General features: G+C 41.0%; 1 protein-coding gene across 1 annotated transcript in view; it reads right to left on the bottom strand.

The window, feature by feature from the left end:
• The window catches only part of plxna4 (plexin A4), a gene marked incomplete in the record, with an annotated part of 222,275 nt that overhangs the window by 18,587 nt on the left and 186,523 nt on the right, over positions 1–17,165 (bottom strand). The window contains 6 exon segments of the mRNA XM_035677636.1: positions 2,939–3,042; positions 6,352–6,511; positions 7,725–7,871; positions 8,689–8,755; positions 14,079–14,347; positions 16,825–16,950. Of these exon segments, the coding sequence (XP_035533529.1) occupies positions 2,939–3,042; positions 6,352–6,511; positions 7,725–7,871; positions 8,689–8,755; positions 14,079–14,347; positions 16,825–16,950 (873 nt within the window).

The raw sequence follows: 17,165 nt of genomic DNA, 5'->3' as shown, positions 1-17,165 counted from the left end.
AGAAAACCCATAGATCATTGTGTTGGTGTCATTTTCTATATTTCACTTTATCTATTCTGGTTTCATGTGGATAAACAGAATATCTTATTACCCTTATGTGCTCTATTCAGCCCACACATACATATGATGACTGACAGGGGGGAGGGAGAGTTTAGCAGAGCATCGCACAGGCCTGTGTGAGAGGGGATGTCCCACAGTCTCTATTCAATAATACCTTTCCTCCAGGGTTGGGTTGTGTGTGTGTGTGTGTTTGAGATTGTGTATATGAAGGTGTAAAGAATCGAGCAGTGTGTCTGTGTGTGTGTTGGTCTATGTATAAATAAGTATGTGTAAATGAATGAATGAGTCAATCGTGCGCTCCTCCTTCCCCAGTCAGCCAAGCAGGATTCAATTAACACAACTGGGATCCACTCTGTCCCAGCCGTACACACACACACGCACACACACACACAAAATACCCCTATTCTGCATAATCTGGCTACCCGTGCTGCAGGGTAAGGCAGGGTTAATTGAAGTGATCTCTATCATAGTGTGAGTGGATGGGACAGGGAATAAAGACCAGGGGCCTTTTGTGCATATACTGCATATTTGTGTGTGTGTCTGTGTGTGTGTGTGTGCCAGCCAGGGTCTTATTAAGATTGTATCATTATTTCACCCAGTCACTCAATCTGCTCCTTATGCATAATACGTTTATATTATTGTAAGCAGGAAGCCCACAGGGCAGATCTTGTTATTCCTTTGTGGGGAGCCCCCTCCCCTAAAACTCTCTAACACCCTTAAGCTTGCTCCCTGATCACTGCTCTTATGTGTTGAATGGATATAACATGAGCAAAGCACAATGGAACATAATAAAATGGAGGACTGGCATTTGGAGAAATAACATTTGTAGGAGAGGATAAAGGCAGAAAGCGGAGCATAGTTTCCTGAAAGAGAGGAAGAGGAGAGATGTGTCTCTCATTATGGGGACAGAAAGATCTGATATCACAAATGCCAAATTTATGTGATGTTTTCCTGAACAAAAAATCTAACTTTTCACTGAGTTTGTGATGGCAGAGTGAGTGGGTAAGTTTGGCTGGTGGCAAATCAAACCAGATTAGTTTAATAAAGGAGAGCACATGATTCTATTGAGTGTGTCTGGTCGGTCATGTTAGCTTCTAATAAGACAAACAATATTTAGATAACATGTCTGGATTACGTCCCAAATCCAAATATAGTAGCACATCTGGGTTGGCATCGATCAAAGAGTGCATCAATGGATTTGATTAATAATGCGACAAGATCTTCAACAAAATGATTTATACATTTAACCTCTTTAAACTCAAGCCATAACATTTCAGTGAAATTAAGTTAAGGTAAAGCTAAGTATGGATTTGCAGATGCCCTTGACTGAAGTCTGAATGTGTTTCTGGTGTCCCCTCCCTTCCTCGCCCTTTGATTAGGCTGCTGACAAATTTTGAGTGGATGGGAGTGTTTTCTTTTTCTTTTTTTTTGGTCTGTCAAGGATAAGGCGCCCTTATTCCCTGGCCTGAAAAAAGTGAATTAACTTCTGTCTTCATTATCTTATCTCTGATTTGAATCAGCTCCCTAATCCATTCCACCCGTGCCTTGTACTCCAAGCCTGTTGACACTTGCTGATGCTGACATTTAATTTAGGCACCGTGCAAACTGCACTTGGAGGGGACAGTGGCTGCTTGCTTAGCTGCTCCAATTATTAACATGTTGACAAAGAGGGCCTGTTTTTCAAGTCTCATTCTGGTTGGCTGTATGCACGGTTGCTACTCATGAGGCACAAAACATCTGCTTATATGTTTGACACTGAATAAAAGCATTTGTGTGTTTAATGAGTGAGATGTCTGTATTTTGTGCATAGTCTTCTTAACAAATTCGAACCTTACCTTGTGCTATTAACTGTATATTTGTGTGTGCACATATAGTGCCTTGTGTGTCTGTGACCACTGATATGTCTATTCTGTACATGAAATCTATGCCAACACTAATCCACTTCATATAGATGATGACACTTGACCAGCACATCAGATATTATCTCGAGTCCTCTCTCTCTCTCTCTCCACATATACTGTAAGGGATTACTTCCAAGTGTCACTGTTGTTGGTCACTTCCCTGCCTTGCCCTGCCTCATTCCCCTTCACCTGACAGATATATCAGATAAGAGTATTGGTAGTGTGCTTGTGTGCGTGTGAAGAGGGTCCCTGTCAGCTCAAGTCTTACAAAAGCCAGAAAGGTTCTTTGACTGAAAAGTCCATTAGATAGTTTTGCAACTTAGTGGAGATTATCAGGTCACACAACTTAAGAGGAAAATGTAGAGGTGACTTGAGAGTGCATCAGAGATAGCTATATATACAATGAAGGTAGAGGGATGATGGCAGGTGGTAAAGAAGACTGCTGAAATGAATAAGGTACTCAAGAAAAGTTCAATAGTAAATATCAGGCTTCTGTGCTTAGAATCAAAAGGTTTTCTTAATGTGTTGGACACATGTTTTAGCTTTTTGTTTGTGTACCTTTTCTTTGGAAATGGGATGAAAACAGCTGTACCTTTCTTGAAAGAAGTGTGTTCAAATAAAAGATACAATCTATCCATTAAAAGCCTCAGAGGCCCAAGTCTCTGCAGATAGCAATCTAATATTTTTTTATTCCTCTCTGTGAGATCCAAAACTTTACAAACCCTTTGTATTTTACATCTTAAACAACTTTGAATTTTTACTTAAATAAGCTTTAACAACATTTCTGTCAATGTTAATTAATATTATCTTTAAAACATTGCGTACACATGTCTATGTGTGTCCCACACCATAGACCAAGGAAACAGACTTTTTATGTTTTTTAAACTTAGAATATTGTTATTTTTTTATGTTGGGAAATATAATAAATTTAAGTTGCCATTGTCTACATTTTTAAATATACAGTCATAGGATCATACCTGATAATGGAACAGCATGTTCAGTCTCTTCCAGTCACCTTCGATCTTAGTGGTGACGTCCTCATCCTGCAGGATCATTCGCTGTCCTCGACCCTGACGCCACTCTGCAATCGCAAAGGAAAAAAATTGAAAAGATCAGGATATTACCAACCATATTCACGCAACACAACTTCTTTGATAATATTTACATTTTGGCTAACACATCTCCATGATGTTTGCCTTTGGAGACAGCTTTTTAACCACACCAACAAAAGAAATGATGTTTTGTTGTGTACAAGTTCTAATGGCTGTTCTGCCAGAAAACTAGTTGTCACTATCTCCATCTTCATCTTCTGAAGTTTTCTTTGCTTTCTTCTGAACAATGATTTCACATTGTCATGAAAAGCCTGAATAGAATCAAAAAGAGGAGAAAAACAAGTAGAAGAGAAAGGCAAAGATATGAGAGCACACGTGAGAGACAGTAACACGAGGCGAGCTGAATTAATCACCCACTCTACTCTTTTTAGAATGAAGCGCTCCGCTCTTAGCTTTCCATCTCTTACGCTGGTGCGATCGATGGGTGTGATTACAGCTGCATGCCCAGGGCTTGTGCACTTCCTTTTCCATCTGCAGCACCGGCTCTTATCCTCTACTCTCTGAAGGCGCTATTGGTCCCTGCTCTCCTCTAGTCAGTCCCCCATCTACTGCTCTAAGCCCCCGCGCTGCTCTTATATTTCTGGGAGCTTTGGTAGAAGCAGACCAGACTCATATCCATGCCAACAGGATATGGAGAAACCAGAAAGCTGTAAACATAAAACAATAGCTTATACAAAGACTGCAGATCACTTAATTTCCATACTTTTCAAAAAGTAACTTCCAGTGTAAATGACAGTGTCTTTCATTTAAACAACAGCATGGCATTTACATGACCTTACAACCAAATTACATCTGCACTACGTACACACCAGGCTTCCCACATCTGTGCAACCTCAGCACAAAACAAAACACGCTTTGATAGAAACATCTCACAATACCCTAGCAACATTATCATAAGTGAAAAAGGAAAGCCATCTCAAAAACAAACAAGCAGATGATTCCTCTATTCTTTTTGCAGACATCATGGGCTTTATGAATACGTTATTGTGTCTGTGCTCCTTGCTGTGCTTCCCACTTGCATCGGCCACTGTCATCTCCTATTCTGATCACAAACTGGAAAACAAAGCGGCAATCACTGTGGCGCATGATGAGGCCTGTCTTTGGAGGATCGACCAGAATTGTGTTGGCATCTGAAAAATCTGCTGGAAATAAAAATTCTCCTGTTGTTTTTGTCTATACAGTACATCTTCCCATAAAGATGCAAATGAGCGCCGTCTCTAGTCGAGGCTCAGTAAACAAATGAAGGAATGAGAAAAAAGAAAGGCAGAAAGGAATAAATAAAAGAATAAACTTGGTCTGAAACCAAAGTAAACTGAAATTACTCCCTATCCCAAATCCAGTGGTTGCTACTCAGTAGAAAAAGAACAGTATGTGTGTGTGTGTATATAGGCTTGCATTATAGACACACACACACAACTAAAGAGATAAGGGCTTTGGGGAGTGTATGGAAGCTGATGGTGAAGAGAAAAGCTGAAGGTGACTGCTGTACTCCACAGAGATGCATAACACACATTTACTAGTGGCAACATGGGACACAAAGACACACACACACACACACAGACACACACACACGGCCCAGCTTCTTCGTTCTCAGGCCCCATCTTCTCTGAAACCCTGCAGGGGACTGTGGACTGCAGCACAGGGGAATTAAAAACAATATCTGGGATAACAACACTCCTGGCCAATCTGTCTCAGGACAGGCCTGCCTCAATCCCATTATCCTTATCAACCATTGCAATCAGTCTGTGTTTGGGTGTGTGTTTGTGTGTCAGAGATCTTGAGAACCACTGATATTACCTATAAACGAAGAGCACTTCACTACAAGTTTGTTAAAAAACAAAAAACAATCAAATGGAAGACTTGTTTCCACTCGAGCATTATCATCACCATAATAGCACAAGACCAAGAAATGCTAATAACGACAGCATCACTGGCAAATAAAAAAAACCTACAGGTGTGAAAAGATGTGTCAAACTTGTGCTCTGTCTGTTTATGGACAAGAGAGATATTTCTTCGAATCTGCACAGCATGTCAGATACATACTGTAAATATAGAACTGGAAAAATATTGAATTCCATATGCATGTTCTCTTGCTAGCTTGCATTTACTCTCTTTCTTATATTCACAATCACAGACATACTGAACGAGTGGCTAGCTAACTCTGACAATTTTCCAATTCCCTTTCGTAATAAAACAATAATAGAACACAACATCCTGCCCAAAGGGGGCCATAAAACAATTTTATCCAGGAATGTTGTCAAAAGGCTAAATCAATTTCTTCACTTAGCTATCACACAGCCAGATTCCCCATGGTATGCACTCAGCCCATCTTAGATCCTGGGTTGCTTATAAATATGCTATTACAAACACACAACAGGGGCATGGAAAATCCATCTGGCAATATTAAACCATAAAAAGTATGGCACATGGTGCAGAGACGGCCTGTAGGTATCGGCAGACAACAATATTGGATAATATTGTTACGCTCACGAGTATGCATGTCTATTTTGTACATGTATTGTACACACACACACACACACACCAACCACACACACACCAACACACAACACACACACACACACAACACACACACACACACACAACAACACACCACGAACACAGTGTACAAAATCCGTGATGCTAGATGTCTTGCAGAGAAGGTGTATCATTGCACACTCTCCTATCAGAGGGCCATGAAAGTAATTTGCAAATAGATTAGACCCAAGTTAGATACAATTGAGATACCCAATAAATACAGTTATACAACTCAGGGAAAAGGATGGAAGAAAAAGAAGAACACTAGGAAAATGATTTTGTAGGGAAGAGATCACTGAGCGTCTCGATTGATTAGCTGATCAATCATGTGACTCAGATGCTAGTCGACAAGAGAGTCAATCGATGAGAAGTTTGGGGAGGGGAGAGACCAATATTAGACATCTGACTGAGAGAGCCAGGAAGTCAAGTCTCCTGAGGTTGAAAAGAAAGCTACTTCTCTGTATCTAAGAAGACTTGTACTTTTTAAGAGGGGCTGAGAGGGGTGGGGAAGCCTTTGTAAAATCAATGGGTGTCTAAGTTCAGCCTGCTTTTCTCCAGGCACATAGATGAGATCAACACTGTGTGGATAGAAATGTTTTGACAAGCTTTAAGTTAACTACAGGGATCTGCATGAGCAAGACCTCATCAACTGAAAAGTAGAATTACATAAATTTAATGCGCCAAAGATGACTGTTTGCCTGCTTTTTCACATTATTTATATATGAAAAGACATAGATTTGTACCCAGGTCCATGTCGGAGGCTTTTAGGCGGTGAGAGTGTGGGACGTTCTTGTAGATGGCATCCAGGATCTTCTCCTTCACTTGGCTGATGGTATCACAGTTCAGCACCTTCACCTGGATCTCTGGGCTTTTCTCATTCTCTGGATGGATGCAGTTCACCACCTGTAGCAGAAATACATACAAGACTGCCACTGTAAAGGAGAGGGCTGGCAGCAAGCTGCCGGTGAAACAGTATCCAAGTGTTGCCTTTTGTTGTCTTAAAAGACAGCTTTCGTTATATTGCACGTGTGGGAAATGTTTTTGGGTATCTATAGGTAAGGATTCTTGCAATATTTTCCACTGCAGCACTCAAGCTGGAAATATAAAAACATCTTTACAAGTTGATCTAGTGCAAAAGATAGATTGTAATGCTTGTTTAATCTTGGCAGAGAAGATTTTTGCGTGTGTTATGTTAATAATGTTGATTGCACTGTGGATTGGTACTCAATGGAAGTGCAATAATTTTGTGCTCGCCAAAGGGTCTGTGAGAGAATTGCAGGGGAAAAAAAGATCATTCACCAGGGAAACAGCTCTTTCCTCGAAGCTTGAAGAGAGACAGCAATGTGCTACCTGAATTGATGAGCACTAAACCAGCTAATTATAATATTATTAGGATATTCATCAGATCTTTCTTTACTGCCTCTGGGTGTTGGTGGAAATAACTGAATTACAAGATTAACTCAAATACCCATTTGTGTGTATTTGTATTTATACACAAATAGAGAGGGTAAATGTGTTATCTTCTATGTATGTAATGTCCCAAATGTGCATGTCTGCAGTATACATAAAATTAAAGCTTCCATTTAAATATATATTTATCTTTAAGTGTAGTTTCTATACACATCTATATTGTGGAAAATGGGGTGGTGAGCTGAGTATGGGTGACTCTGTTGTAAAAGTCCAATCTAAAGCTAATTTCACAGTTCCATGGACATTGAGAGAGTATGAAAATCTGTAGTCCCAGAATGCAGAGTACAAGTGATACGTCACAGTGGAGAGAGGACAACAGACAGACTTGGGGAATAAACGAGACGCTCCTAAAGGAGAGAGCATCAGCGTCTCTCTGCTTGTGCGAACACATTCACATGCATAATCTCTTTCATTTCTCCTCATCCCGAAACCCTGCTCTTTTTCCTTGACAGCTCCGGTCTCAACAGGAAGTGAGGTCGCCACTCCCGTGCCCCCTGCATGTCAAGCGTGACAACGACAACTTTATGTCCCGTTGCTCATCTCATGACCGACAACCCATAACCACCCTTTTCTCTCCTCTTGTCCCTGAAAGCATATTAAGTTTTCCCTTTTAGCCCTTGGACCCCTGGGCAGGTGAACCCCTTACCAGCGTCTTGTAGTCAATCTGCTGTCTGATGAGCTTGTCCTCACTGAGCGAGTAGCGTGCCTCTCCTGTGATAGAGTCAATGGGGCCTTTCTCCATCTGCTGCTTGATGGCACAGAAGAGGGAAAAGAGAGGTTCGCCGGCACACTCCTACAAAGAGATTTGAGACAGGAACAGACCAAAAGTTTTGGGGGAGGAAGAAAACTTTGAAGCCATTTCTGCACTCCACTCACTGTCAGCAAAGTTTAATAATGTCCGAGAAAATATCTATCTAAAATGTAGTTGCTTTTTGTAATGTTTTTTCAGACTGCCTTGCCTCCAAAGTTGCTGAGCAAGACTTATAAACATCACATTCCAAACTCTATAGTTCCCCTAAATTAAAGAAATTTTACAACCTGTCAATATATACACTTTGCTGAAATGAAGTTTAGGAAAGATTTGATGGATAAACAGTGAAAAATGCCATAAAAGACAGACTCTTGGAGCCACCCCCGTCTTCTCTCCTGAAAACACTGTCGTTTATCAAAAAGAAGAGATTGTCCATTTATCATTGTTTTTATTCTCCTCCCAGCTGCAGTAAAAGGATGAGTGGAGAGATGGAGGGAAAAACAGGACATTTGTTTGACTTAAGGGGAGGAGTGGTGAATTTTTCTTTTAGTTTATACTGGTGCCCTGTGGAGTAAAAGGTACTCCTCTTCAATAGCACATCAACATCAGCATACTGTAGGAACTACTTCTCTAATGAATCTTAGAGGTAGCTACAGCTTTTAATCAAGGATAGCACAGAGGAGGGAAAAGTAGTATAATACAGAATATGAAGTAGTCTTCTGTGTATTTTTGAGAAAGTTTTGCAGCCTTAAAAATAAAGGTAGAACTAATGGATATCAATCACATTTACTTAGAAACACTAATGAAGACAGCAGTGAGGTGACAGTGATTTGGTTGAAAACCAAAATTTAAGCGTTACCTTCAGAAACTTGTAAAGAAGGAACGTAAACCAGTTGGTCAGCATTTTCTCTGCAACAGACTCAGTCCTGCAAACAGAAAGACACAAAGCACATAATGAACATATGATCCCCTCACTCTTATTACCATCATAAATATTCAACACCATCATCAAATATTCTGCTAAAAATGATGACTGCTGCTAATGAATAGGCTTTCATTACACAAATATTTTTGTAAAGACATGAATTGAAAGAGCCCTTGCACATGCTATATGATGGCCTTTCAGACAATCCTTCTGCATGGCTTTTATGCTCAGGCATGCCAAGGGCAGCTCGACTACGGCAGTGGGGATTTTAATATGAGGCAAAGCAATTAAAAGCCTTTATTTGATCCCAGTGGATTGATGTCGTTAGGGGCTGGAGCAGCTCTGTAATAACACTGGCCTCATTATCAAGCGCTCCCTTGCCTATTCACTGGACTAACACTCGATCCGTGCACAATAGAAAGTGAATGAATACATCTCCCTCCCTTTCTCTGCCTGGCATCCATGCTCCACTGGTGTGGCAAAATGGTGTGCATCTGCGTTTGTGTGTGTGTCTGTGTTGACCTGGGCCAACAGTGTGATTGATCCCGTGTGAATGGCTAATATGCATACATAATAACAAAAGCTGTAGTGGCGAGGGGAGAAAGAGGAGAGGCAAGGATCGGATATCCTTTGACAGCAACCTTCTTGACCAGCAGCAGGGGTGTGTGGGTAATCTGTCAGAACAGCTAAAACACACACACCGATGCACCCCTCCCCTCAGCTTTCAATGAGCAACTACCATAGGCATCAATATTTCAGGATTAGTGTCCATTGTGTCCGTGTGTAGGTTTTGCCCTGTGTTTCGGCTGCCACCTGCAGCCCTCCCCCCTTTCACCATTCACACAGCCTCTTTAAGGGGCTCCACACGGAGGCATGAGGGGGGACATGATGCCTGCTTTGCCAGTGGGCTGTCCTGGCACCCCCCGCCAACACTGGCACAACACCTGGGGGGGATTAACTTCCTGCCTCTCACAGTGCCCGCACTTTCATTTTGCCGCCCCTCCCGCCCTTCCGCCGTCCACAGATCCAAGGGTCAACAAGGTCACATTTCATCTTTTCTTTCATGTGTCCTTGCTGTCTTTCTCCCTCCCTCTGGCTGTGCCCACTCTGGATCCTGTAATCATACACACTTCCAAATCCTCTCCATTTCCACAGATGTAGCCCATCTATCAAAGGGATGAAAGGAGCATGGAGAAAGGAGGAGGTGCACAGGGAAGGAAAGAGGAAAAAATGAAGAAAAGAACGAGAAGAAATGGCTTGGCTGAGTCTGGCCTTCCCTTTTCTTCCTTTTAAATGTCCTTTTTCTTGCTCACTTCCAATAGATATTGTGTTTTTGTGTACCTATGTAAGTGGACAAGTGTGTGGCTGTTTTAAGGCTAGCGTGCAAAAAGCACAAATTAATCCCACTGCGTATGTATTCAGAAATTACCATGTGTGCTGACTAGTGTTTATTGTGTGTGTCTGTGCACGCTTCTGGCAGCGGGTGCCAGCCCTGCAGTAATAAGGAGTCTTGGCACGACCACACCAGTTTGCTTATGCTCATTCTCGATCACAGCACAGTCTATGGGGAACAAGGATAAAAATGGCACTGTGACGGAGCCGCTTTAAGATCTAACGTTAGCATTACAACTTTCAAACAATCGTCTCCAAACCTCTCCTTAGCTGCTACTCAAAACACAGCACAACCTATGTTTGGGTTAATGCAATGAAATGTGCCGTGGCGTGTTGGCATGGTCAGGCTTGCCTACTTGGCAGCCAGTCAGAGGGGCAGTGGGCATTGAGAATGATCTAGAGCAGAGGGGACCTGGCAGCGCTTAGTTCCCCCCTGATTACAGAGGTAGGGTTGATGGGAATCCATGCTTCATCACACATTTAACATTTTGGTTGGCCGTAGCTGCTAGTAACATGTATTTGTGTATCTGTATGAAATGACTTTCTGAAAAACTTCCTTCTGGAGAAGAATGAATCTTTGATGGTAGATGTGAACATAAAATCTAACCAATAAAGCCCTAAAAATAACTTCCCATCTAATCGAATCAAACTGCATCTTTCCTTTACTAATATTTTTTCATTTACACTTTAGAATGATCCCTCACTGCAGTGATTACTTGCAGATATTTTGCAGATTCATTTTAAGAAAATAGTGACAAATGATCATCCCAGAAAACATGTGTCTGATTTACAATTTCTCACAATTTAAGAAGCTGGAACCAGCAAGTGTTTAGCAATTTTGTCTGATAAATCACCTGAACAGTCAATGATCAAAATGATTAAAAAAAACGGATTATTGGACTGACTAATCATTTTAACACTACATACTATTTGTATTAAGTTGGTAAAGAAACCCTTTCATGGTGTCTTTAAGACCCATAATAAACATCACATTACATTCACAAACAAAACCAGATATTGAGGTAAAAAGTTGATCTCAAGACTACATTCTTGTAAAAAGGAGCAGCTGTGTTAACCAAAAATGAAACAGCATCTGAAAGCCCCCCGTGGCTTCAGTCACATGTTTAAACAGTACAGCTTGAGGTCAGAAATCATTTCCATTTCCCACTCTGGCTCCTGGTGAGGAAGATTGGTCATCATATGTGTCAAACAGTCTCACAGTGATGACTAGCTGCAGACACTGACTGCAGACATTTATTCTATCTATTACTCACCCACAAGCAAATAAAAATGTTCTTTCAGATGAGATTATCCTTACAGTTAAACAAGGGGGGGCCTGTAACCGTGTGTGATGATTGTGTGTCCGCGTTGGAGCCAAAGCAAGGTTGTGATCAACGCAAGAACATATTGGGCTTTCATCTTTTGACCAATATCAAAACTGCTATTTTGACGCATCAACTGCAGCCAAACAAAACTTAAGGCTATGAACAGGCTGTTTAACTCTGCTTGATGGGAAGAGGGATGGTGTTGGGGGGGAAGCAAGTGAGAGATGGAGGAATGGAGGGAAGAGAGGAGTTAAAGGAGGAGAATGCAGCAAGGAATGCGACAGATGGTTGTGGAAGGCTCTCGTTAGTTAGCTTGCCTGCTGGTGGTTGTGCTTCAGCACAGGTTGAGATGGGACAGATGGAAGGATGTGTGTTTGTGTGTGGAGAGAGAGGAAAAAGACACACAAACGTACACACACACACACACACACACAGCCAGATTTCTTGGAAGAGGAGGCAGTGGGTAGCCGTGCTAAGATGCTGTGCCAGAGACACCCTGCTCATGCACTTTAAGCATTGATTTAGCAATCAAGAAAACAGGGGAGGGGAAGGAGGAGGGGAGGAAGAACTGGGAATATAGATTGATAGAGCGAGTATAAGAGAGGAAGAGAGAGATAAAGATAGTGACGGTGTGACACAAGCGGCACAAGCATCAGAACTGAAGACAAATAGAGGAGAGAGCAGTGGAGAGTGAGCAGACAGAGGCTGATTGTGAGGGAGAATAACACTCAAAATGAGCAAACATGGTGAAAGAAAGAAATAGAGAACAGACCGAACAAATTAAAGAGAGAGAAGAAGAGAGGGAGGGGTGCCATCTCTCCTAGACAATATTAAGCTTCATCTTCACAGCCATATGCCTGTGTATCTGGGCTATTTTCAGCTGCTATCCAAGGACATGCCAGTCAGCCCACACTATGGGGTGGCGTAGCTTGCTCACACTGCCTCATCACATCTGAAATGCATGCTGGGATGTCGAAGGACTAATAAGCGCATCCGAGGAGGAAGGATGAGATGAAGACAGTCTGGTCAGTGCCTATCACAATCGTGTGTTTGACAAATGGGCAATCAAACCGAGCGTGCATTTGTTGTTAACATGTGCTCTCTCCTCCAGTGCTGGCTGAATGCTATGGCAGTTTTGGCCAGGTTGTACTTCTCCCTCTCCCTTGATCACAAGGAAGGGGGGGAGAGGAAGTGAAGGAATGTGGAAACAAAGTGTGATAGAAGACACTGTGTTGTATTTAGACTTTGCTTGAAGAACAGTTGTTGGTTAGTCTTTGTTAATTTAGGATTAAATTGCTGTAATCAAATCAAATTATGAAATAAATCAACAATATCTGGTTATAGCACATACAACAAGCTGGTTACACGTACACTAAGTGATCAAAGAGCTGATCTCACTACTTCTCTACATGCACCAGTAGTCAGCTTTCCTGACTTGGTGACACCGCTTTAAGTGTCTCCATTGTCCTTGACTACCTCTCCCTGTCTCTGCTGTACACGCCATCTCTTATGTTGTATCTACTGCCAGGATCAGCGGTTACTCCATTGTTTAGTGGCTGCACCATGCTCGGTGAGCTCTGGCTGCAATTAATCATGCCTCATGCCCAGACAGCATTAATCTCTCTCTGCATCACCAAGTAGAGTCCAAACAGGCTTTCATGAGGTGAATATGCACACTGTCTTGTGGACGGTATAATGAACAGCATTGATTTCAGTCCTCTCCACATTAAATATATGCTGTATGTCATATTTGTGTGTCTTTACTGGCAGAGATGAGCTTTTAGCCAGAGGCAGATTTAGAAGAATAATTGAAATAGGATGGACAAATTAATTTGTGACATGCTTGTCAAATCATCTGGGGGTGTCAAGACTTGATTGACGACCCCCAAGCAAAACAACATACAATACCGTATGCACATATGTAGAGGATGCACACATCACACACATACACAACAGCTGTGAGGAAGCCGGTTTACTCAAGTAACCATAATCATCACATTTACCAAACACCGCAGGCAGGAAGCATAATCACACACAGTACTGTGTTCAAGTGCACGCCATTAAGGCTTTGACTACAAATCCAAGGGAGGATTGTGATTGCGCTAGAGTGCAAGCTTTCACAGTCTCACTTTCTCCTTTTTTTTCTTAAATGAGTATTTTTTTCCTCTTGAGCTATTTGAAATTGGATTCACTGCTAATTAATCATAATTATTTTGCTAATGATGTGCATGGCAACGCACTCCGGTGTCTCTGAGACAGAGCCGGCAATTCAAGGTCACAGGAGTTAATCCAAACATGTCACAGATAGGAAACACTTAGAAGCATATCCTGTTGGATTGACACAAACCTTTGTTTTTATTCCTGACCAAGCACAACACAAGCCTAGATTAAAAAAAAGTGAATGTTTGTGGTAGTTGTTTAGTGTTTAAATATTTAGCATAGGGCCTTTGACTATTTTTAGGAGGGAAAAAAGGAAAAGCAATTGGGTTGGACAGTCCCTTCCATGCAACAAACCAACTACACCAAAAGTGGTCCCTGCCAGCTGTGTAACTTTGGGCACTAGACGGAGTAAAGTTAAACTCTTTTTTTTTTGTGTCTGCTACTCACCTGCGGAGCAGAAGCTTGGGGTGGTTCTTGCTCTCAAGGTTCCGGTCTATGAGGTCAGACAGCAGGTGCTTTAGAACATCAGTGGCATACTCCAACTTGCTCTGCAGCACTGTCATGATCAGGGAGGCCACGTTGCCACGGTCTCTCATGGAGAAACCACGCTGGGCCTCCAGAGTGCGAATGAAACACAGCAGGTAGACCTTGTTGTTAATGAGCTGGCCGAAAAGCTTCAGCCCCTTCTCCACTTGCTCCTGGCGGTAGCCTGGCACCTGTGAGGAAACAGGAAAATGTTCGCTTGAGACACATTAAAAATAACAAAGAGGGGGAAAAAAGTACAGATTATGTGTGGCACAATCAAGGCGATGACATATAGACCTAATTAATCATCAGTTAATTTGAATGTAATATTAGCTCTCTGTCTTAGATCAGGTTTATAAATATGAACACAAGTGTAAACACATTAAAATCAGGGTAGTAATACGTAAAAGTAATTAATAAATTCATGTAGAATGTTCTTCACTTACTCAACTTGTGCAATATTTGTGTGTTAATACATATACTTTATTAAATAAGGATGGAAAGCAGGGAGTGTGAGAGAGAAAGAAAAAATAATCTAGGGACATGAGGAGTTCAACATCTTCCAGCTTTAGTTACGTTTAGTCTGAAGGTTGAGAATAAAGGCAGGAAAACAGTGAGCCTCTTGAGGGAATGTTTATTACTTTGATGGCGCTGTGTTCCACACTAATGCAAGTAGAAAGGGAGTGCAGTGATGTGAATTCCCCTCATCTGAGCCCAGACTGTCCCTGCACCATTTATACAAGTCACTTACTGCACATGCTTCTTTTCTCAATTTTTTTTCATAAATAGCACCTATTGAGATTTTTTTTTTTTTTATCTGTCAAGAGCACTCATGGTAAGACAGAATCTCTTTGTACCCAATGCAGCTGTCAACCAGCATATGTTCAGTCTTTCAACCTTTCCTGGAGGAACCCCTTGTAATCTGCTGGGAGCTATTGTTAAGTTGCAAGTCTAATTTCATAGTGCCTGACAAGATGTGTACAGTGTGCATGTATTGTGAATGTACAGTATATATATATATATGAGCGTGTGAATACAGGCACACATGGAAATCTGTGTGTATGCATGTTTTCTGCCTTCTTTTATATCTACCCAAATAAACTGTGAATTATTATGGATTATAGACCCAACATATAAAATAAAATAAAAAGTCTCTTAGGATTATGGAGAGACAGTGCATAAAAAAAGCAAACTGTCCTGACCTATACAGTCTTCATGGGAACACTGGAATATTTGAATTTGGCAGGTTGACAGGTGGAGCAGTAAAATGTCAACTAGTGCTGAAACAAGATTTTTTCTGTAAAGATCAAGAGGAAAGAAAGAAATATAATGGCGAGGAGAGAAAGAAAAAAAAAACACAAAAGCAGAAAGCAAAATGGGTTTCAGGTGTAAAGTGAAATTGTTGGTAAAATAGAGGGAAAGGAAGTGATTTTGACTGCTAAGAATAACGCTTAACAGTTACAAGGAACAAATCAAATGTCAAGAAGCAGGCTTTATTGAGCTGGCACATGCACAGACTCTATTTTGATATCTTTCCGCATGCAATTTTCTGAATGCCTGTTATGCTTTTAAATTTAAAGGTACTGAAACAATGTTTCAGTAAACCTGCACAGATCTTCCATCACCTGTGGTATTTCTAACTATCCACAGCCCACAGTCAAAAACTTAAGTTTAAATTCTTCGACACATCAATAACAATTAAGCAGCCATCAAGCGCCTAAGACAAGCCTGCTGCTTTTTTCATTAGGCTCCTACTTTGCATTATACCCCTCATACAGTTCGACATTTATACCAATTAAAACATAATTAATATTGCTTATTACTGGGAAATTCTCATCAGGGATGGAGTGGCCAACCCCGAGGGCAGTGAAATGGGGGTCCATCATTCTCTTAATGGAACAAGACGACCTGCTCAATTATGGCTGTCTATCAATGTCACCACTGGGGATAAATGACTTCATTTTTTTCTTTTGCTTTTCTCCCACTGATTGACTTTTAATTTGTTTTTGAGGTGGAGAGAGAAAACGACACAGCGTCTCATATCGTTTCAGTTATTAATGAGAGCGCGCTCCTGATTTAAGGGCTGCCTTGTTTGTTTTGAAAAAGTGTTGTTGTCAGTCGTCAAAAGGCTTTTGTTTACCAGACAACACCACAAACAACATCGGCGTCAATTTCACCTACTGTGACCCACCACATTGTTAATTTGTTTGCTCATTTTGCTCTCTTTTCAAATAAGGCTAATTGCACTGCGATTGTTATTTGATAGAGACTGAAGAACAGGTACACACACTTGTGTTATTTGCAATATTAAACTTGCAGTAAGTACACTAATTTAAATAGGAAATTTATATCAACTTCTTATACCTATAGTTCTCCACTCTCAAGAATTTCTAAGAACTGCTGATCAACACAACTGATGGAATACCTCTTTAATGGAAATGCTGTTAATATTTTCCCTCAAGCATGTCAGTGTAGAACGTTTTATTCCGTTTGTACATGATATTTTTCCTGTGTCACCAATACAAATTAAGTCCACAATCTGACACAGACAAAATCTAAATATTAGGTCAGTTTAATAAGTGCTACTTCAGCCAATCACAAGGTGTTCCTTGATTAAATGGTGTACACTCCATATGTAATTCAATTTCAGTGAAACATTGTACAATACCTCCAGATCTCTGAGTACAGGATGTTCCTCAATGCCTGGGAAGAGGACCCTCATGGTGTAGGTTCTGTAGTCTAGGAAGGGGATTCCTGCTCCATCCAGATCACTGGTCAGCTCGTGGATATCCGTCCTGGAGCTCTGGCAAAAGCTGAATGATGGAACCATACATCAAAAAACAAAGCAATTAGCTTATGATTGATATGGTTATGGCAACCTATGAAACTGCATGTTTACAAGTCAGTTAAGAGTTTCATTATATATATATATTTATTATGATATATTATATATAATATATATATATATATATTATATATACTATATATTATAATATAGTAAATATATAA

Source organism: Morone saxatilis, unplaced genomic scaffold (genome assembly GCF_004916995.1).
Source record: "Morone saxatilis isolate NCDOM2014 unplaced genomic scaffold, NCSU_SB_2.0 Contig10, whole genome shotgun sequence".
NCBI lineage: Eukaryota > Metazoa > Chordata > Actinopteri > Moronidae > Morone > Morone saxatilis.
This window is presented reverse-complemented; position numbering and strand designations above follow the sequence as displayed.